Below are 19,074 nucleotides of genomic sequence, written 5' to 3' on the forward strand. Positions count from 1 at the left end.
AGAGCACCCCTCCACCCCCAGAAGGACGCCCCTGTCGGCCAAAGTGACGTCCAGGGCCTTGAAGCTCCCTGCTCCAGGTCCAGCCGGGAGCTGGAAGGCCACCAGCCCTGTGCTCGCTGCTCTGCTGCCCCCTGAGAAGACCCCACCGCTGCCCGCACCCGGGGACCCGCCTGGCCCTGTCCCATGCGGGGAGCGAGCAAGAAGCCGACGGGCCGTTCGCACCCCCAGCACCACGGCTGCCCCCCGCCCGCCCCCCCGCCCCGCTCACCGGGCCTGGTCTCCAGCAGCACCGGCTCGGACGCGTCCGACGGCGTGCCCACGCCGCTGGCATTCACAGCCCGCACACGGAAGACGTAGCTCTGCCCGTGGTGCAGGTTGCACACCTGCGAGTGGGGGAAGGGACGTCACGCGGATGCACGCGTGAAGGTGCTCGCTGTTTTCACGTTTCACGACGAACACGCTTCCTTCCTTCAAGAGAGAAGCGTTCCCCTCCGGTCGGAGTGGCTGTGGGTGCCGCGCTGGGACGGGCCACACCCGGGGCCGGACTGGGCGGGAGTGAACAGATCCTTGGAGGCTTTGACACTCCCTCCGTCCGTTTCTCTTCTCTCTCTGCACGGGTGAAGGCGGGGCCGAAACCGCACCACCTCGCTCCAGGTCTCGTGTGTGCAAGCACCGCACGCCCTTCCTCAGGGCTCCACACGGCCGTCCCAGAGGGGAGTCCGGGCTGTGCAGGACTGTGGGCCCGTCGTTGGGACACATTGAGACTCGAGCGAGGTCCCCTCGCCCCTTCACGGGCCGTGCTGCTGTGACCCGCGTTGACACCCACCGAGAACACACACGTTCGACACACTCCTGACACATTTGTTTGGCTCGATCCTCAGCAGCAGGGTTATCGCTCATCCAGAGAAAACTGGTCTTGTTTCCCGGGGGGCGGCTGCCCGCTCACTCCCTGTCCCGGCTGCCAGGGGCCCGGCCGGACGTGGCCTGGCTCTGTGGTGGGGGCGGGCGCCGGTCCCCTGGGTCAGGGCCCAGAGGAGGAGGTCTCCGTGGGGCCACCAGCCAGGGAGACGGGCTCAGGATCGGCGGGCGCAGCCGGCCACAGGGACTGGTCAACTCCAGGGCAGAAGCAGAAACATTTGGAGAGAGAACAGAGCACGTCCCTCTACGGCTCTGTCAGCAGCAGGAACGCCGGACGTGCAGGTGTGTGCACGCCTGCTGTCAGGTAGCGACCCCCAGGACTCAGTGAGCACAGCGTGGGGCCTGCACCGGGGAAGACACTTGGACACGCACCACCCTCGGGTGGGTGGGGTGGGGGTGGGGGGGACCATGCAGGACTGCGCCCGCCTGGCCACCTCAGCGCAGTCCAGGACGGCTGGCCATGTGCTGGGGAGAAACCAGGCGTGTCGCCACGGCCCCTGGCCGCAGCCTCCTGAGGCCCCCCACGTCCCCTGACAAGTGCCCCCGGGGTCTGCGGTGGGGGTCAGCGCTCACCTTCAAGTAACGGTTGGCAGTGGCCGCCTCGTTGGCGGTGGTCCACTCCTCGGAGCCCTCCTCCCTATAGTCCACAAAGTACCCGGACACGGGGCTGCTGCCCGAGTACACCGGGGCCTTCCAGAGCAGCACCAGCGACGTGTCCCTGACCTCGCAGAAGGTCAGGTCGTAGGCGGGGCCTGCAATGGGGCTCCCGTCAGCGCCCGGCGCGTGGGGGAGGGGCCCCTGAGCACAGCCCCGGGGTGGGGGCGGGGCACAGTCCGCCAGAGTCCTGCAGCCCCAGGGGCAGGCAGCCCTGCGACCGAGGGGCTCCCCGGGGAAGCTCCCGTGTCCACCGCGCTCACCTGGAGCAGGTGCACGTCACAGAGAGAGAAGGAGCACAGCAGAGGCAGGCTCTCTGCCCCCCACCCCTGGGCGGGCGCCTGTCTGTCCCTGCCGGCCAACCCCCCACTGCCGTGGCCCCCTCAGCTCCGCCCGGAGCCTGGCCCAGTGGACCCACTGCCGACGCTGCGGGGGGCTGCATGGGCGTGGGGCGGTCCCCGGGGGGCGAGGCACATGCGCTGGGCCCCTCACCCGGTTCGGGCGCCGTCCAGGCCTCGCACTTGAAGAGCTCGCTGGGGTCCGAGGGCTGCCCGACGCCCACCAGGTTGGTGGCGGCGATTTTGAACTCGTAGGCGGAGCCTTCGGTCAGGCCGTCCACCTGTGGGACCGCGTTTGACACGTGACGTGGGAGCCGGCTCCCGTCCCCGGGGCAGAGGGCCTGCGGGCCTGCGGGCCTGCGGCCAGTTTGTGGAAGGACGGCAGCAGGGAGGGCCCTCGTGGCTGAGTGAGGCCTCACGGGAGGAGGTCCTCCGCCGGCCTGCTCTGTGGCAGCCGCCCCGTGGACGCTCCCACAGGAAGGACGGGGCGTCCCCCCGGCAAAGGGGGGACCCTGAGCCTGCGGGACGCGCCCCCCGGCAGACGCCCGTCCCAGGAGGGGACACGGGACACCTGCTCCCTGGCACACGGGCCACAGGTCCCGTGGGGGCGAGGCTGCCCAGCAGCCACTCCCGGGCCCTCGCTGCCTGCTGGGCCACACGGAAGACGGGGGGGGGGGCTTCACCGGATCCGCCAGCCCTGCCCCCCCCAGGAGCCAGAGGGCCCCCCCACCTGCACGGTGGCGTTGACCCTCTGCTTTCCCTGCACAGGCCCCACCCTCTCCCGGGGGGGCCGCCTTCGGTGGGGGGAGGAGGCACTTTTCTCGGGACCATGGGCCTGGGAGGGGACGGCGGGCGCTGCCAGCGTCAGAGGTCGACGGAGGACACTCCCTCGTGCCACACTCGGCCTGAGTCCAGGCCACACGTCACACACACGTGTGAAGCGTGTGATCAGCACAGATGTTACTTCCAGACGAACTCCAGGGGAGGCAGAGCCCTCTGCTGGCGGAGAGGGGGCCCTGAGAGCGTCTCCCCCAGCTCGAGTGGCTCCCTGGGGTGGGGGGTGAGCCCAGGGCTGCCCTCACAGCCCCCTCCCGTGTTTCTGCCCCGGGAGGGGGGGTGGGCCCCTGGGGGCAGACAGCCCTCCTGCCCCACGGCTCACGGGGCGCGGAGGTTCTGGAAGGCTCCCGGAGCCGCGTCGCATCTGGCCTTGGTTCCGACCCTCCTCACCCCAAACCCAGGTTCCTTCTGCTCTCCCCACCCGGACACGTTTCCACAGGGGACTCTCCCACAGGCCTGGACAACGAGCGTCTCTCGGGGGGGGGGGGGTGGCCACCGAGCAGCGGCCACACCTTCGTCACGAAACGCCCCCTGAGCACGGGGCTTGGACGGAAAGGCCCCACCTGCCCGGGGCCCACGGCCACGGCCCGGCCACAGCAGCGCCACACCCGCCAGCCACGCATCACTCGCCCGCCCTCCTCTCCCCTGCTTCTCGGGAGAAAAATGCTGCTCGGTCCTGGGGCCCCGGGACCCCACGAGGCTGTGACTCCCTGAAACCCGCTGTTGTTCCTGGGCCGAACCGTCTCCAGTGGCCGAGCCCCAGCCCACTGGAACGGAGGCCCCGCCCACCGTGCGGGGTCACCGGGGGAGCCCCGACACCCACCGTCAGGATGCGCTCCACGACCGGCGTGGCGTTGACCTCATGCCAGCCCCGGTGCTGGGCCTCGCGCCGGTCCACGAAGTAGCCGAGGATGGGCGAGCCCCCGCTGAACCGCGGCACCTTCCAGCCCAGCGTCATGGAGTGGCCGTCGCAGCTGAGCAGCGTGATCCCGTAGGGGTGGGACGGGACGGCTGCGGGGGGGGGGGGGGGGGAACACGGGAGTGGGTGTTGGTCTCCGTCCTGCCCCCCGCCCACGGGGCAGCCCGGGGTGCAGCAGCCGGAGGCCTGGGCCCTCGGCCCCTCCCTCCTGCTAACTGTCCACATTTGCATCTCCGTTTTTAAGAAAGTTTGAAAACTTGTGTCTGTTTACGGCTATTTCTAAGTACTGTATTTCTCCGGGTATGACGCACTCCCGTGTATAATACACACCCACGTTTGGGGCCCCAACTTTCAGGGAAAAAGATCTTTTAGTTTTTTAGTTCAATGATTTATTTATGTATATTTTGATACTTGTTTTATGAGTGACAGAAGAATTCTATAGTATTTTGTATTATAAAAGCCTAAGCCTCAACCTAAATAAAAGAATTGAAAAACACTCATATGGATACGGAGTCAGTCCTACCTACGTATAATGCACACCCTTATATTTCCCTCGGAAATTTGGGCAAAAACTCGCATTGCACACGGCAACCAAGGGTGCCTCTCCCACAGCCTCAGTGACACCAGAGCTGCCACTCCCCCCGCCGGCCCGCGTGAGCGTGTCCAGGACCAGGACCCACGGGCGAGAAGCTTCCACAGAACCGCACGTCCTCCGTGGGGCGGCTCACCCCTCCTCCTCCTCCGATGCCCCCCACGGCCCCCCCGAGGGTGTGTTCGTGCAGAGGGCACACGCCCGGGCCCAGGGCCGGTGCCGGGCGGGGGGTCACTTACTGAGCGGGGCCTGGACCCTGATGACGTCGGACTCCTGTGAGTTCTCGCTGGTGCCCACGGCGTTCACGGCTTTCACTCGGAAGATGTACTGCTCACCGGGCGTCAGGCCGTGCACCACGAACCTGGGGAGCAACGCAGGCACCCGGCTACCAGGGGCGGCCTTGCCCCCCAGCACAGCCCCAGGGGCTGCTCAGAGAGCCTCGAGTGGGCATCGAGCACGTCCACGGCCCGTTCCCAGCGGGCTCACCCCCGGAACCAGCGCGTGGGGGCAGAAAGCAGGAGGCCGAGCCCTGGCCACACCCAGGGCCCTCGCTCGGGGTCAGAGTGGCCGCCCTGTGCCCCCTGCGTTCCCGCGTGTCCAGCGTCTGTCTGGACCAAGGGCCGGTCACAACCGCTGCTGCACTCCTTGCAAAGCGACCCCACGCGAGGCAAACTCAGAGAGAAGCCCTCACGCGGGAGGACCACGGGCCGAGACAGTGAAGTCAGACCCGGCTCAGGCCTCCACGGCCGACAGACACCATGCCGGCCACCGACGTCACCTCAGTACAGGACCGCGTCCCCCTGGGACGGGACTTCAGGGCTGCCCCCCTCCCCGGCACATGCACCAGCACCACCAGGGAAGCTAAGTAAATGCTCTGCCCGTGGGGGGTGCTCCGTCACCACCCGAGTGAGAATTCAGGATGCCTCCTGTGTGCCAGCCTTCCATCCCGAGGTCGGTCCGGAACGCCGATTGGGTCGGAGAGCCAGAGCTCCGGACCTCCCCTCCCTCTGAGGAGAGCCCCCTCCGCCAAGCGCAGGGGAACTAGCTCGCCGGCCCCAAAACCCCCGCACCCCGGCGTGCGAGCGAGAAAACCGGCACTCGTGTGCACACTTCCCAGGTGTGCGTCCACCGCGGGGGCGCGCTCTCGGGGCCACGCGGCTCCCACTCCAGCTCCGCACCTGCCCTGCACCTGCCCTGCACCTGCCCGGGCAGCGGTCTGGGGCCCGAGGGCGCGGGGAGGGGCCGCACCTGTTGTAGCCGATGGGCTTGTGGTTGCAGGGCTCCCAGAGGCCGGTGCCGGCCACACAGCAGTCCACGTAGTAACCCAGCAGGTCGTCCGCCTTCTTCGGCCGGTCCCACTCCACCACGACCGAGGTCTTCGTGTCCCGGGACACCAGGACCTGGCCCGGTGCAGACGGGGCGACTTCGGGGGGGGGGCGGGGAGACACAATCAGTCACACACACACGGTCAGATGTCAGGGCTGCAGAGACACCTGAAGGTCTTCGAGCCCCTTTACCCGCAGGGAAGGGCCGCCCAGCTCTGGGCCTCGAGACGGCGGAGTTTGGACGAGGCGGAGCGGGACGAGGGCGGATGGGCCAGCACGGGGCCCGGGGCTGCTGGCCAGTCCTCGCTGGCCACCCGAGGCCCCAGCGGACTGCACACAGAAGGAAGAACCCCCCGGAACCCCCCACCCGCACCAGGACCACCCAGAAAGACCCCCAGGGACACGCCTGCAGGGCTGAGGGGCAGTAACTGTCTGGAGCAGAAAATCGCCGACTGTAAGGAAACCGCATTTCCCTCACTCGTCAGACTCCACGAGGGGCTCAAGGTCAGATCCTGGTGTGACCAGGGGTCTCCTCACCCAGCCTGGGACGTCTCCAGAGCGGAACCTCAGCCTCCCCGGGGAGAAACCCTGGCATCTGAGGGGGGCGTTGTTTTAAGTGCCTGCTGCCTGGGAATGTCTCTGACGTGGGGCTGCGTCTCATGAGAAGGAGACGAACCTCAGGGGGGGCGGGGGGCGGGGGGCGCTGAGACCTGACCGCTGCTGAGGGGCCGTCCGCTCCCGCGGCTGGCGGGATTTCGAGGCGCTCTGCGTGTCAGCCCCCCGTGGGCCGGCCTCCGTGTCTCCGTCGATGGACACGAGGCACCGACTGCTCAGCGCCACCTTCCCTGTCCGGGCCCGCCCCGAGTCCCGCCCGCCTGCCGCGAGGGCGCACCCAGGGTGTCCTGCGCCTGGACCGGGGCGGTGATCTCCGAGGGGTCGCTCAGCCCGTGCTTGTTGGCAGACAGGACGCGGAACACGTAGGACTTGCCCTCCGCCAGGTCGAACACGGCGTAGCGGGGGGACCTCACGGCCGTCTGGGCGTTGACCCGCTGCCAGCTGCCGCTCCCCACCACGGACTGCGGAGAGAGGCGGGGCCTGAGAACCGGCCCCGCTCGAGCGGGGGGGGGGGGGGGGGGGGTGCGGGGGGAGCCTGTCTGGGCCGACAGAGTCGCACCGTGGGGGTCCGTCCGGCACCCCGGGCCCCAGGCCAGCCAGGGGTCTCTTCCGAAGTCCATCAGAGGGGAGGCCCATCGGGAGAAAAGGGTAAGAAATCACTTAAAGTTGAAAACGCTAACTGATGAAGTTTCCTCTCGAAAGGGAATAATTAAACCACAGGAAACGTAAAGGAACCAGCACGCAGGTGGTAGGTTTAGTGCAAAGCGGTGAACGGTGAGGAGGTGAAAGGCAACGCGGGAGGATGTTCACGAAACGCCATCGTGACCCAACTGCTCACGTCTGGGCTCGCAGCCGTTACTCGCAGCTGCGACAGTGGTAACATGTGGCAGCATCCAAGTAACAGCGACAGGGTAGGATGCATTGTAGCAGTCACGCATTTAAAAATATACCCTTTTATTATGTGAAGAGCTTTAATAGAATGACAATTGCATCATTCTGTTAAATGTAATAAAGGATGCAGATTGTATCCATGATAAGTCATGTATATAAAAACCTACAAGACTGGAAAGCCCTGGCTGGCATAGCTCAGTGGACTGAGTGTGGGCTGCGAACCAAAGTGTCGCAGGTTTGATTCCCAGTCAGGGCACATGCCTGGGTTGCAGGGCCATGGCCCTCAGCAACCACACATGAATGTCTCTCTCTCTCTCTCTCTCTCTCTGTCTCTCTGTCTCTATCTCTCTCCCTTCCCTCTCTAAAAATAAATAAATAAAATCTAAAAAAAAACCCTACAGAGGCAAAGATGATAAATGCATACCATTTCTTTTCAATAGTGACTATTTTATATGATGGGATTGGTGGTGGTTTTAATTTTACTCTATGTGTGTCTGTATTTTTCAAATGTTCTATACTGTGTGATTAATTTCTGTCACTGATAATTACTTTTAAAGTTTCAACTACATGTTTCTTTTTTCCCTATAGAAAAAAAAAATGCTTTTGAAAGGAACCCAGAGGCAGTTGAGGCCGGGTGGCCGCCACCCTGCTGAGAAGCCTATGGACGCGTTTCCAGTGACCATCCAGGTTCCGGGGTCCAACTCCTGTTTGAGGGAGGGTTTCTCCTGCTCAGCAGAAGCCCCCTCTTGGAGCCGGCAGGCGATCCCTTGGGCCCCCGTGTGTGCGTTCTCTCTCTGGGGAGGGGGTGACGGCTGGCTGGGGGGTCGGAGGACAGGCCCCTCTGTCAGGGGAGGGAGGGCAGGGAGCGAGGAGGAGAAAGCTGCGAGGGACTTACTGCCCGGACCCCAGGAGCCCCAGGGAGGCTGGAGCCCGACCACGTCCCCAGCACATGTCACCCACGCAGGGGCTGCAGGAGCGTGGGCGGGTGGTGGGGGGGTCTGCCCGGAGCACGGGACAGTGGGACACCTGGGTGCCCGGGGCACGGGACAGTGGGACACCTGGGTGCCCGGGGCACGGGACAGTGGGACATCTGGGTGCCCGGGGCACGGGACAGCGGGACATCTGGGTGCCCGGGGCACGGGACATCGGGACATCTGGGTGGGCAGAACGGGGCTGCGCGTCCAGGGCCGCAACACACCAGGTGTTTCCTCGGCACCCAGAACTAAGATGGTCCCACCCTCGGCTGCCTGCAGAGGGGGCCCCTCCACAGGGCCGTGCAGCTTGGGCAGCCAAGGCCAGCATCACCCCATCCCCCGAGTTCCACAGCCCTCAGGTCCGGAGCCCAGAGCACCTCAGCGGGAAGGGCCAGTGCAATGCCCTCCGTGCAGCAAGACTCGGAGCCTGGGGGGGGGGGGGGGGGCGCCGGGCGGCAGAGCCAGAGCCGGGACAGCTCCCGGATGCCAACGTGAGCTCATCTGATTGTTCATTGGGCAGCCGGCGCCTGCAGCCTCCTTCCTGTGACCTCAGTGGTGACGCGGCAGCCTGGATGGGGGTGCGGGAGCGGCTCCTCCGCAGGGGGCACCCCGGGACTGAGGGGACACGTGGCGGAGCCGCTGGTCTCAGGGCCACGGACACTGTACCTTCTCGACGAAGTAGGACAGGGGCTCCCTGCCACGCGGGGACGGGGGCTCCCAGCTGAGCACCACGTAGGTCCTGCAGAGCTCGGAGACGTGCACGTTGGTGGGGGGTCCTGGGATCTGCACATCGCCTGCGGAGGGGCGAGCCGCGTGAGGCTGGGTGACGCCAGGCCAGCCCTCGGCTCCACCCACCCTGGCGCCCGGCGCCGGGCACCTGGAGGCCACCTGGGGAGAGGCGGCAGGGGGCCCGGCCAGAGATCGCCCCGAGTTCCTGAGCGTGACACGAGCCGCTCCCCAGGAAAGGGGTCGCGCCCCAGAGGCGGGCGCAGCGGGAGCCGGGGGAGCCGTCCGCACCCGTTGGGTCTGCGCTTGGAGGGGGGCCCCAGGTCGGCTTCCCCGGACCCCAGTCCCTCGACATTTCTCAGCACCCGCCGCCCTGGTTTCTGAGTTCTCCGGGGGTTCACCACCAGACCCCGTAACGGGTGTACCAGGAGGGTTACACGCACTTTCTTAGACACCCGAGAGAAACCCTTACGGGGGCATTACATGCAATTTTGGGGGCCGTCTGGGGACCGACATGGGAACCGGCCAGCGGGCTTCTCCTGCATGTGCGGCTCTCGGGGGTTGGGGGGGGGCAAACTCCTGGGACGGAGAGGTTTGGAGGAGGTGCCCAGAGCACCTCCTTGGGCGGCGGCCCCAAGCTAATTAACTCCCTTTATTTTCAAATTTCTACTCGCTGGCCTCCGTGAGCTCTAATGATAAATCCCATGAAACTCTTCGGACTTCTGGCTAACAACGCCAGGTTCTCCTCCTGAGCGAGTCGCTCTTTCTAGGTGTCCCTGGCAGGAATGGTAGGACGTAGTCACGAAACCCGGCAGGGCATTGTGTGGCAGGTGAGACTCGGTCCACTTCTGCTTAAACGAACCCAAATCCTGCCCTCGGGGCGGGAAGTGTGGGAAAGACGCCTGGCCCCGGCCGGCCACCGGGTCTTGCACTCGGTGTGGCTTCTGCTCTCCGGTCCCCAAAAGGACGCCCGAGCGGACCCCACGTGAAAACAGTGACGCCCAGGGCGCGGCCGCACCGGGATTCCTGCCCCGCCCCCTCCTTCTGTCCTGCCTTTCTCCTCCTGAACTGCAGAGACCCCGAGCTCGCCGCCTGCCCACGGTTCCCGTTCAACCTGTAGAGGGCGCCCCTGTCCCAGCGGCTCCCCCCCCCCCCCGCCCGCATCTCCCAAACGCCTGGGGAGGAGGCGACTCACCTTCCAGGTCCTCATCATAGATCACGATTTCCTTGTCTCCCTCCAAGCGCACCGCTGCCGAGAGACAGGTGGACGGTGAACGTGACCCAGCGTGTCCCAAGAACAGCGCCCCCCCCCCACTGCGTGGGAGTTCCGCTGGCCCGCTCTGTGGTGCTCCCAGCGCAAACCCCACCCCCCCACCCCTGGCCCTGAAGGCCTGGCCCACCCGGACACCTAGGAAACGGTCCGGACGGTGCCCAGCGCTTCTCGGCACGCAGGCACGCGGGGACGGAAAACCGAGTGTCCGCTGAGGACCACGACCCGCGGCCCAGCCCCACGGCGGAATCTGCGTGCGGGACGCGAGGCTGACACCCCAGCACTGACCGGCGGGGTCTCCGAGCCTCCCGGTTCCCAGGAGGGGCTGGAATTACGTCACCGACGGGCCAGGGAAAGTCCGATCTTGCACCAGTTTACCTGGGTCTCAGCAAAGAGCCGCGGGAGGGTCAGTCTCCGCCTGGACCGCCCACCCCTGGGGGGGTCGCTGATGGTGGGGCCGCGGCCCAGGAGGTTCGGGTACCATTGAGGGGGGGAAAGGGGGAGGAGCACGCCCCACAGCAGACCCCCGAGCCCCGGCCCAGCCGGAACGGGACACGCCCGTGACCCACCTTGTAACCTCCTGAGGTCGACAGGGTCCAGGGCGGCCACGGGCTCCGAGGCGCGGGACGGCCGGCTGACGCCCGCGCTGTTGACCGCCCGCACGCGGAACTCGTAGGAGCGGCCCTCGAACAGCCCGGTCACGGGGTACGTGCAGATTTTCAGGGGCGAGTCGTTGCACTGCACCCAGTTGTCCGTCCCCACCTCGCACCTGCGGGGGCAGCGGGCCAGAGAGCGGCAGCGGCTCAGTCTGGTGCCCGGGGGGGGGGGGGGGGGGCGGCACACACACGTGTTTGTGCACACGTAGTGTGTAACAGTTGTCATGGGAAGAGGGTGAAGCGGGTACACACGTGTTTGTGCACACGTAGTGTGTAACAGCCGTTACAACGGGAGCAGGTCTGGCACTGGTGAGCCCGGCGCCTCCGGAACACCGACACAAACCACACGAACAAGCGGTGACAGGCAACTCTTGAGGAAACACGTATTCCCAGGCCCTTGCCCTTTGCAGGCTGAGGTTAAGTCCTGATTTCAGACCCATTTGGGGAAAACCTCCTGCACGAGCCGTTTCAGGTTCGTCCGTGGTCGTTATTTAACAGGCCACGTCGCAAAACCTAAGGACCCCCGCAGCCGCCCGGGCTGGGAAGGGGGACCGCCCTCGGCTCTGCGCCCAGGAGCGCACCCCGGGGTGCTGGCTCGCCGTCTACCCTGATAACGGTTCAACGTTCCTTTCCGCGTGGTTCCCACGTGCAATCGGGAAGTCTTTGAAAATGCTAAGTCCTGGCCAGAACTCTGGGAACGCACTCAAGTCTAACCCCCAGTTTCAGAGGCTGAGGTATTTGAAGACCACACTTCCTGTCGGATTCCCGGGAGAGGAGAGCAAAGGGAGCACATCAGCCTTTCGGAGAACTGCACGGTCGTCTCAGAAAGAATCCACGCTCTCTTCTCCTGATTGCCCAGAGTTGTTCGTGGGAGTCTCTGCCCCACCCCTGGCAGCCTGCTCCGTGTTTTCCTCTCTCCCAGGAGGGGGGAGGGATCGTTAACCTAGGCGGTGCCTGACACCCTTCGGCCAGACGGCTGAAAAATCTCCAAATGCCGCAGAGAAATACAAATCAGCTTCTGTTTTTTGTTTTTTAATTCCAGCTAAACCCTGACGGACCCCGACCGACCACTCTGCGGTCTGACTCGAGCCTATCGAAATACTGCCTGGACGTGAGCAATTTAGCTAAACGAGTAGCTTTGTTGGGGCAAAAAGAACCTAACTGCCAGAATGCCAAAAAAAAGGGATGGTTGATATTTTTTCTCAAATAACCATCTCACGTCGCTGTGCCTCATACACGTACACTCTCCGGTCCCCTCACCCGCTCAGAGCCCACAAGCGGGCCCCTCCGGTCTCACTCGAGAAGTCGGCCCCCGTGCCTGTCACTTCCGCGGTGGCGGGCAGGTCCTTTTCCGGCACAAACGCAGGCCTGGGAACTCCGGTCTCTCTCCAGGCCTGCCCGGGCTGCGAGGCCCACGCCCGGGGAGGGACCGGAGGACACACACGTCCCCGGGTTAGTGACCCACGTTTCAGTTTCCGTCTCAAGAACCTTCCCAGCTCGTGCCGGCCTTCTCACTCGAGGCCGGAAGAAACCCTCATGGAACAGGGCACCGGCGGGGCATCGGCGGGGTGCTGGGAGCCGTGAGCCCAGGCTCCACCCCGCCCGGTGCCCGGCCCTCCAGAGGGACTCTGCCCGGCCAGCCTGGCCCCAGCCCAGGCTGCACCCTCCGCCGGACGGGATGGGACACCAGGTGCCTCACAGGTGACCACGCAGACGGCTGCAGGGCCCCGCCTGTTCGGTGCCGCCCGCGACCGTCGGGAGCCTCACCAAGCGAACGGCAAGGACTTGGCACCCGTCAAGAACCGAGTCTTGAGCCTGAGCCTGAGCCTGAGCCTGAGCCTGGGCCTGAGCCTGAGCCTGAGCCTGGGGAGGCGCCCGAGCGCCGCTGACCGTGAGGCCCCAGGGCCCCAGGGCGGTCCCCGCCCCGTGAGGGAGGACGGACGCGCGGGCTCTCACCGGTCGACGAAGTAGCCGAGGACGGGGCTCCCGGTGGTCGTGTTGGGCGGCTTCCAGCTGACGATGACGTAGTCTCGGTTGGCGTCACGGCACTGCACGTCCATGGGCGCGCCGGGGGCCCCCGCGACCAGCGGGTCGGCGTCTGCGGGGGGGGCGGGGGGGGGGGGGGGCGGCACGGCCCGGGTGAGGGTCCCTGTGGGGGAGCCCCCCTCGGCCTCCCCGCCGCCCGCAGGGACCCCCGTCGCTCCTCACGTCCCAGGACACGGCTGTCCTTCGACTGTGACGCGTCACCGGTGACGAGAAACGCAAACACGGCGTGGATCCCCTTCATCTCGACACCCCGCGCCCTCCGGGACCCCGCCCTCCGGGACCCCGCCCCCCTCGTCCCGCCGGAGCCCCGTGGCCCGCGCACCTCTGACGAAGAGGAAGGCGCTGTGCTCGCTGACGCCCCCCCGGGACACGACCCTCAGGGTGTAGAGCCCCTCGTCGTCCTTGCTCAGGCGGCTGAAGCACAGGCAGGCCTGGCCCTCCCCGAAGAACATCCTCGTCCACTTGGACTCCTTCAGCAGCTCGTCTGGGGGAGGCGGGGGCGGGGAGGGGAGGCGGGGGGGGGGAGGGGGGGCGGCTCAGGCGCGTCCAGAGCGCAGCACGGGCCGGCGTGCACGCCCGGGCAGACGCCAGACCCGTCAGCTCCCCTCCGGGAGTCCCATGGCCGGTTCCCAGCCCCCCAGGGCGCCCCGCCCACCCGTCCCCCAGCCCACCCTGCCTGCTGGCCCCAGCGGGGGGCTCCCAGCACGTGAGGGAGGACTGCCGTGTTCTCGCCCCACGGGGGGCCGTGGGTCCCGGGGCCCACCCCCCCACCATCTCCTCCGGAGCGGCCGGCTCTCCCTCCCACGGTCCCCTGCACCGCAGCCCCCGGGCCGGCCGCGTTGCCGCCTCTGCCAAGCACACAGGGCGCACCCGCCCCCAGCTGACAGCCCTCCCGACCACCGAGGCCGCCCCCTCACCCCGACCTGCGCCCAGGGCCGACCCCGGCCGGTGCACCTGGCAGCGCCTGTGTCTGGCCCAGCACCACGGCCGGTCCCAGTCGTCCCTCACGCTGTGAGCAGACGCCGGCCAGCCCGCCCCGCTGCCCCTTCTCCCGACCGAGACCCCGCACGTCTGGGCAGCGGGAGGAGCAGGTGCCACCTGGCCACCTGTGTGGGGTCCTGACCCCAGAACCCCAGCCGCCCGTGCAGGCAGAGCCCAGAGGCGGCGAGGGGCGCGTCTCCTGGCCCAGGCTGCGCACAGAATGGCCTGGGCTGACTCGGGGGGGGCGGGGAGGCTGTGGGGGGGAGCGCAAGCCTGAGTGGGACCACCCCGCCCTGGCAGGAGCCTGAGCAGGGGCCCCCCGCCCCCACCCGTGACGGGAGCTGACGTCGCTGGTTCCTGCGCAGACTGAGCCGTCCCACTCGGAACCAGCCCGGCCCGGCCCGGCTCCCACGGACGCTGGCCCGCTGTTCCAGTCGTTTTCCCCACACAGGGACCCTCTTTACGGAAACCCCCGGTGACTCATCAAGTTCTCCCCTGTGAGCCTCCCCACACCCCCAGGGCAAAGTTCAAGTCACAGGCAGACCCCACATTCTCTCCTGGCTTTGTCTCCTGCAGCCCCCTCAGCAGGAAGAGAAAAGCCAAGTTAACATGTCACAGCTCATTCTGCCCAAAGTGGCCAAGGTCAAGTTCACAGCTTGAGGGGGAGGTCTCGGTGGGGGCAGGGGGAGGGGTGGTACGGCCCCCGCACTCACCGTCCCGGTACCACTCAACCCGCGGCTGCACCCTCTTCAGGTCCGGCGTCACCAGCAGTGTGCACTTGAGCGTGACCGTCTCGCCCTCTCTCCTGAAGGTGACCCCGAACTTCTCCAAGAACTGGACGTCGAAGTGCATGTAGGGCACGACGGAGGGCAAGGGCACTGCGCAGAGAGAGCGAGCGGGGCGGTCACAGGCCGGCCCCCTGGGCCGTGGGGTCGGAACCCGCCCGGGGCAGAGGGCTTCCGCCTCGAGTGGCACGCGCGGTTGCCCGTGCGGAATCCACGTCAGGAGATTTCAGAAGCCTGTTTGGTGCCTGGGCAGCTGACCATCGTTGGTCCTGGTGCTCACGAAAAAATAAATTAAAAAACCTACTCTGAGACTGGGAGGGACACCGGACTCCCTGCCCACGAGCCACCGCCGGGCGCCAGGAAACCTGGGGAGCACAGAGCCACTCGGGCACTTCGGCCGGGGGGGGGGGGGAGGGGAACAACGTGGGGGGGAGTGGCGATGGGAGGCGGAGACTCGGGTGTGCCCACAAGGCAGGGCGAGGCCCGTGGCCATGGGGCGGGCCTGGCGTCCACCCCAGGTCTGCACGGCTGCTCCTTACAAGGGAGCGGGCCCTCAGGGAAGTAGGAGGCCTGTCCTTGCAACGGCCCACGTTCCGGTCAAGGGTGAGGGTTCACGGACTCCCCCCAACTGGAAATGGGAAGTCTGGTCACCGGCGTCTAAAGTCCCCACCTCGCCGACCCCGGCCGGGCGGCTCAGCTGGTCAGAGCCCGTCCCGACCCCCCAAGGGTGTGGGTGAAGGAGAAAAGTGTTTAAATGTCTAAATGCCGCCTCGCCAAGGAATTACACCCGGACGGACTGTCGGCAGACCGACTCTGGCCGGGGAAACCAGGGGAGCCCTTTGGGCTTAACAAAAAAAAGGATTTGACCTTAAAAGAAAATAACTTTTGTGATTACATGCTACGCCACAACACATTTCCCCGAAGGAAACGGTCGACTCACATCCAATCGGGAGTCCCACGGAACGCAGCGGCTCCTCCTCCCCGCGGAACCCTGCGGGAGAGCGGGGTGAGCGCGGCCGGGAGAGCCCAGGGCCCCGCTGGAACCCCCCACCCCACCCCACCCCCCCACCCGGGGCGCGAACTCACGCTTCACCACCACGGCCGCGCTGGTGGACACCTGCCCGTGCGCGTTGGTGGCCACCGCAGAGTAGGTCGCCGTGTCGTCGAAGTCTGCCCTTGGGGGGAGAAAGCGGACGAGGGTCCCGCACCTGCTGCTATGGGGCTGCTCCGTGGGAGCCCGTGACCCGAACTTGGACACGAGCCTTCCTGAGTGCGGCCCCTGTGACCTGGGGCCCTTGCTCAGGAGACAGCAAGGCCAGGCCTCCTCCTGTGACTTATTTTTTATTTCTTTTAAAGGTTCTATTTATTTATTTTTAGGGAGAGAGGAAGGGAAAGTGGGAGAAAGAGAGGGAGAGAAACATCCATGTGTGGTTGCCTCTCATGCGCCCCCTACTGGGGACCTGGCCCGAAACCCAGGCACGTGCCCTGACCAGGAATCAAACCGGTGACCCTTTGGTTCCCAGGCTGGCACTCAATCCACTGAGCCACAGCAGCCGGGCCTGGCTGTGACTTTTCAGTAAGTGAGCAGCCTGCCCGTGAAGCTGCTCGGCTGCACCCAGGGAGCGCCTACGCTTCCTTGGCGGGGGGGGGGGGGGGGGGGGGGGCGTGTGACTAGATAAAAGGCCGCCTCGGAAAACGCTCTGGCACGCCACAGCGCTGCATGGGGCCCACCCAGTACAACACTCGCCCGCCACACTCCCGGACAAAAAGCCCCGCCTCCTCCCGCACCGCCCTCACACCCCCCCACAGAGCAGCACCGGCTTCTGGGGGGAGCTGCGGGCCGAGGACAGTGGGCCAGCAGGAGCAGCAGGGCCGCCTGGCCTGCCGTCCACCTGCCAAGGCCCGGGACAGCTCCTCCCAGGGGACTGGAACCTTGCTTTGCACTTGACTCACAAATTAGATCTCATTAACATCCTGCGGAGCGGCCTCACACTTCAGCACTGGACGGCTCACCAATTAGCACTTGGGGCTGCGCGGGCCAGAAGGCTGGAGGAGGGCTGGAGGGCTGGGGGGAACAGCCCGCCCGTCCCCTGGGCTGGGTGTGTGTGTGCCCAGGAGGAGCCGGCCTCCGCTCCCCTCGGCCTTGGGAACCGGGCCACAGCCCCCAGGTCAACAGACCCCCCGACTGACAGCAGGCACCCCTGTCCCCCCAACAGCTCGGGGTGTGAAGGGAAGCTCTGTCTCCTGGGTGCGGTCCCGCTCAGCTCACTCCATCAGCTTTTCTCCTCCGTGCACACGTGTGCCACACGGTGTGAGGTGCACTGGCACGGGGCACACGCACAGGTGGCGACACACCAGCCTACACACGCACGAGGGGGGCCCCCACTCCTCGCCATGTCCCTGTGCGGCCTGTGCTCTCTCCCTCCCCGGGCCGCACGAGCCTCTGCTCCATCACCCCGTGACGAGGGGAAGAGGGTCTCCCTTCCTGTCCCGAGGGGTCCCCAGAACAGGGAGGCAGCTGTTTACAGACCCCTGCCCCACCCCCCCGGGCACCCTCCTGCCCCAGAGTCGCCCCGGGAAGAGCCCCAGACCAGCCCCCGGGGCAAACCACTGACGACACCCTGCCCCTGTCCAAGGGCGCGGGCTGGTGTGCCTCCTGCCCTCCTCCCGGGGAGTCAGGCCCTGTGTCCTCAGGCTGGAAGCTGACCTTGGACTCAAAACCTCACTCTAGTTAGAATTTGAGTGCCGCAGTCTAAAAATAAAGCTCCAGAGGAGGGTTAGGCCAACGGGCCTTCGGCGAGGGCGGGGGCCGGTGTGGCCGATAAAACTCGGGGCCGCGGCCCTCCGCTCCCCCGGGAGCACTTGTGCGCCACATTAACATTCCTCGGAGAAACAGGACGCCCCCCGAGAGTCCCCCGAGGGTGTCTGTGAGCACTCAGAACAGCCCGCACTTCGGCCGGAATTCTCTCGGCCCCGCGGGCCGGGCCCGCGCCGCCCTCGGCACTTCGAGAATCCGGGGACCCGGCCAGAGCACATTCCCAGGGACGTGCGTCACCCCGTAACCGGAGGAGAGGCTCCTGCCCGAGCAGCACGCCCCGCCCCCGAGGGAGCCGCCGGATCCGGTGACAGGGACTCAGCACTCGGGGACCGACAGCTGGCGGCAGCCGGTGTGGGCTCCCCCGTGGCCGCTCCCCGAAGGGTGGTCCCGGGTCCCATGTTCAAAACGTCCCGGCACAGCTCGGGAACCCCAGGGCCTGAGGCAGACCCGGGCCCCGACCCCGCGCCCGGGGCCCCAGGCTCCTCCGGTTCCACAGACCCACCCTGGCCGCAGGCCGGTCGCCCACACTCGGGCAGGGACACGGCCGTTCTCTGTGAAACCATCACTGAAACAGCTTGGGGACAGCTCCCTCGCTGACCAGAGCTGACCCAGCCGACCCCGACGGCCCCGGGCAGCCCGGGTCGGAGAACAGACTCTCCCAAACGGGGGCCAGTGCCCCCCTGCAGGCAGCGGGGCTGTGACCGTGCCCACCCCCCTGGGAGCCAAAGGGCAGCGACATGCGCTGGAAAGCGCAGCAAGGGGCCGCGGGGCGGGAGGAGACCCCCCCGGCTGGGCCCCAGAGTTCAGCTGCTCCTGGCGTCCCCTGTCACTCACAGCCCGAGTCCAACCCCCGACCGGTGCCCTCGGCCATGCCCTCGGGTCTGTGCAGAGCCAGCCTCTCGGGGGGCCCCCACCCCGGGCCTGGGCCTGAGCAGAGCCCCGGCTGCCCCCTGCCCGGCTGCCTGTCCTCAGGGCCCTTCAGCGCCCAGGTCGGACCCGTCGCTCCCCGGCTCCGGGGTCTCCGCTTCCCCCTCCAGCAGAAGCCGATGTCCACGCACAGCCCCAGGGCGTCCGTGGTCACCGCAGGCCTGGCCTAGGCCTCCGGCCTCCTGCCCTGTGACCCCCGCCGACCTCTGCAGCCCAAGGCCTGAGGCTGCTGCCGGGAGCCTCTGCCCAGACCTGCCCCCCCCAGGCCCACTCACAGGCAGGCCGACTGACCGCTCCCTTCCACACCCGACCCGCTCTCCACCCCTGCACCCAGCCTCTGGCTCCCTGGACAGTTCACTTTGTGGGGGGCTCCTGGTTCACCTCCGCCGTACGTCAGACGTGAGACCCCCGAGTCGGGGTCTCAGTCAGGGCCCGGGGTCCCCACGGCCGGCACTCGGTAGGTTCTCTGCAGACGGTGCAGGGAACCCCGCCTGTCAGCGCCCCTCCACGCCTGTGCCGACTGGCCTGCAGGTGGGGTTCTGGTGGGAACCCCACGGAGCCCCCCGTGAGGCTGTGTCTCTGGCTGAGGGGAGGCGAGGGCCCTGCCGCAGGAGGAGGGGCGCCACTGGGGAGCAACGCCCCCCGAGGGGGCATGGCCTGGGCTGCGGGCGAGGGGCGGGGGCGGGGGCACCCGGAGGCTGGGCCTCCCCCCAGGGGTGCAAACAGAGCCAGACAGTGACACGATCACTACCACCCACGCCCGTGGCCGTCACATCTCGAGGGTGCGAGGCTCGGCCAGCTG

At 66.9% G+C, this 19,074-nt stretch overlaps 1 protein-coding gene across 1 annotated transcript in view; it reads right to left on the reverse strand.

Annotated features, from left to right (window-relative positions):
• Positions 1–19,074, reverse strand: part of MYOM2 (myomesin 2) — a 42,882-nt gene that overhangs the window by 14,442 nt on the left and 9,366 nt on the right. The window contains 15 exon segments of the mRNA XM_028526896.2: positions 269–383; positions 1,492–1,670; positions 2,065–2,191; positions 3,571–3,758; positions 4,498–4,619; positions 5,507–5,681; positions 6,476–6,659; positions 8,730–8,857; positions 9,985–10,038; positions 10,629–10,828; positions 12,672–12,813; positions 13,084–13,245; positions 14,456–14,620; positions 15,468–15,518; positions 15,614–15,702. Coding sequence (XP_028382697.1) covers positions 269–383; positions 1,492–1,670; positions 2,065–2,191; positions 3,571–3,758; positions 4,498–4,619; positions 5,507–5,681; positions 6,476–6,659; positions 8,730–8,857; positions 9,985–10,038; positions 10,629–10,828; positions 12,672–12,813; positions 13,084–13,245; positions 14,456–14,620; positions 15,468–15,518; positions 15,614–15,702 — 2,081 coding nt within the window.

The sequence above is a fragment of the Phyllostomus discolor genome, chromosome 11, assembly GCF_004126475.2.
Source record: "Phyllostomus discolor isolate MPI-MPIP mPhyDis1 chromosome 11, mPhyDis1.pri.v3, whole genome shotgun sequence".
Classification (NCBI taxonomy): Eukaryota; Metazoa; Chordata; class Mammalia; order Chiroptera; family Phyllostomidae; genus Phyllostomus; species Phyllostomus discolor.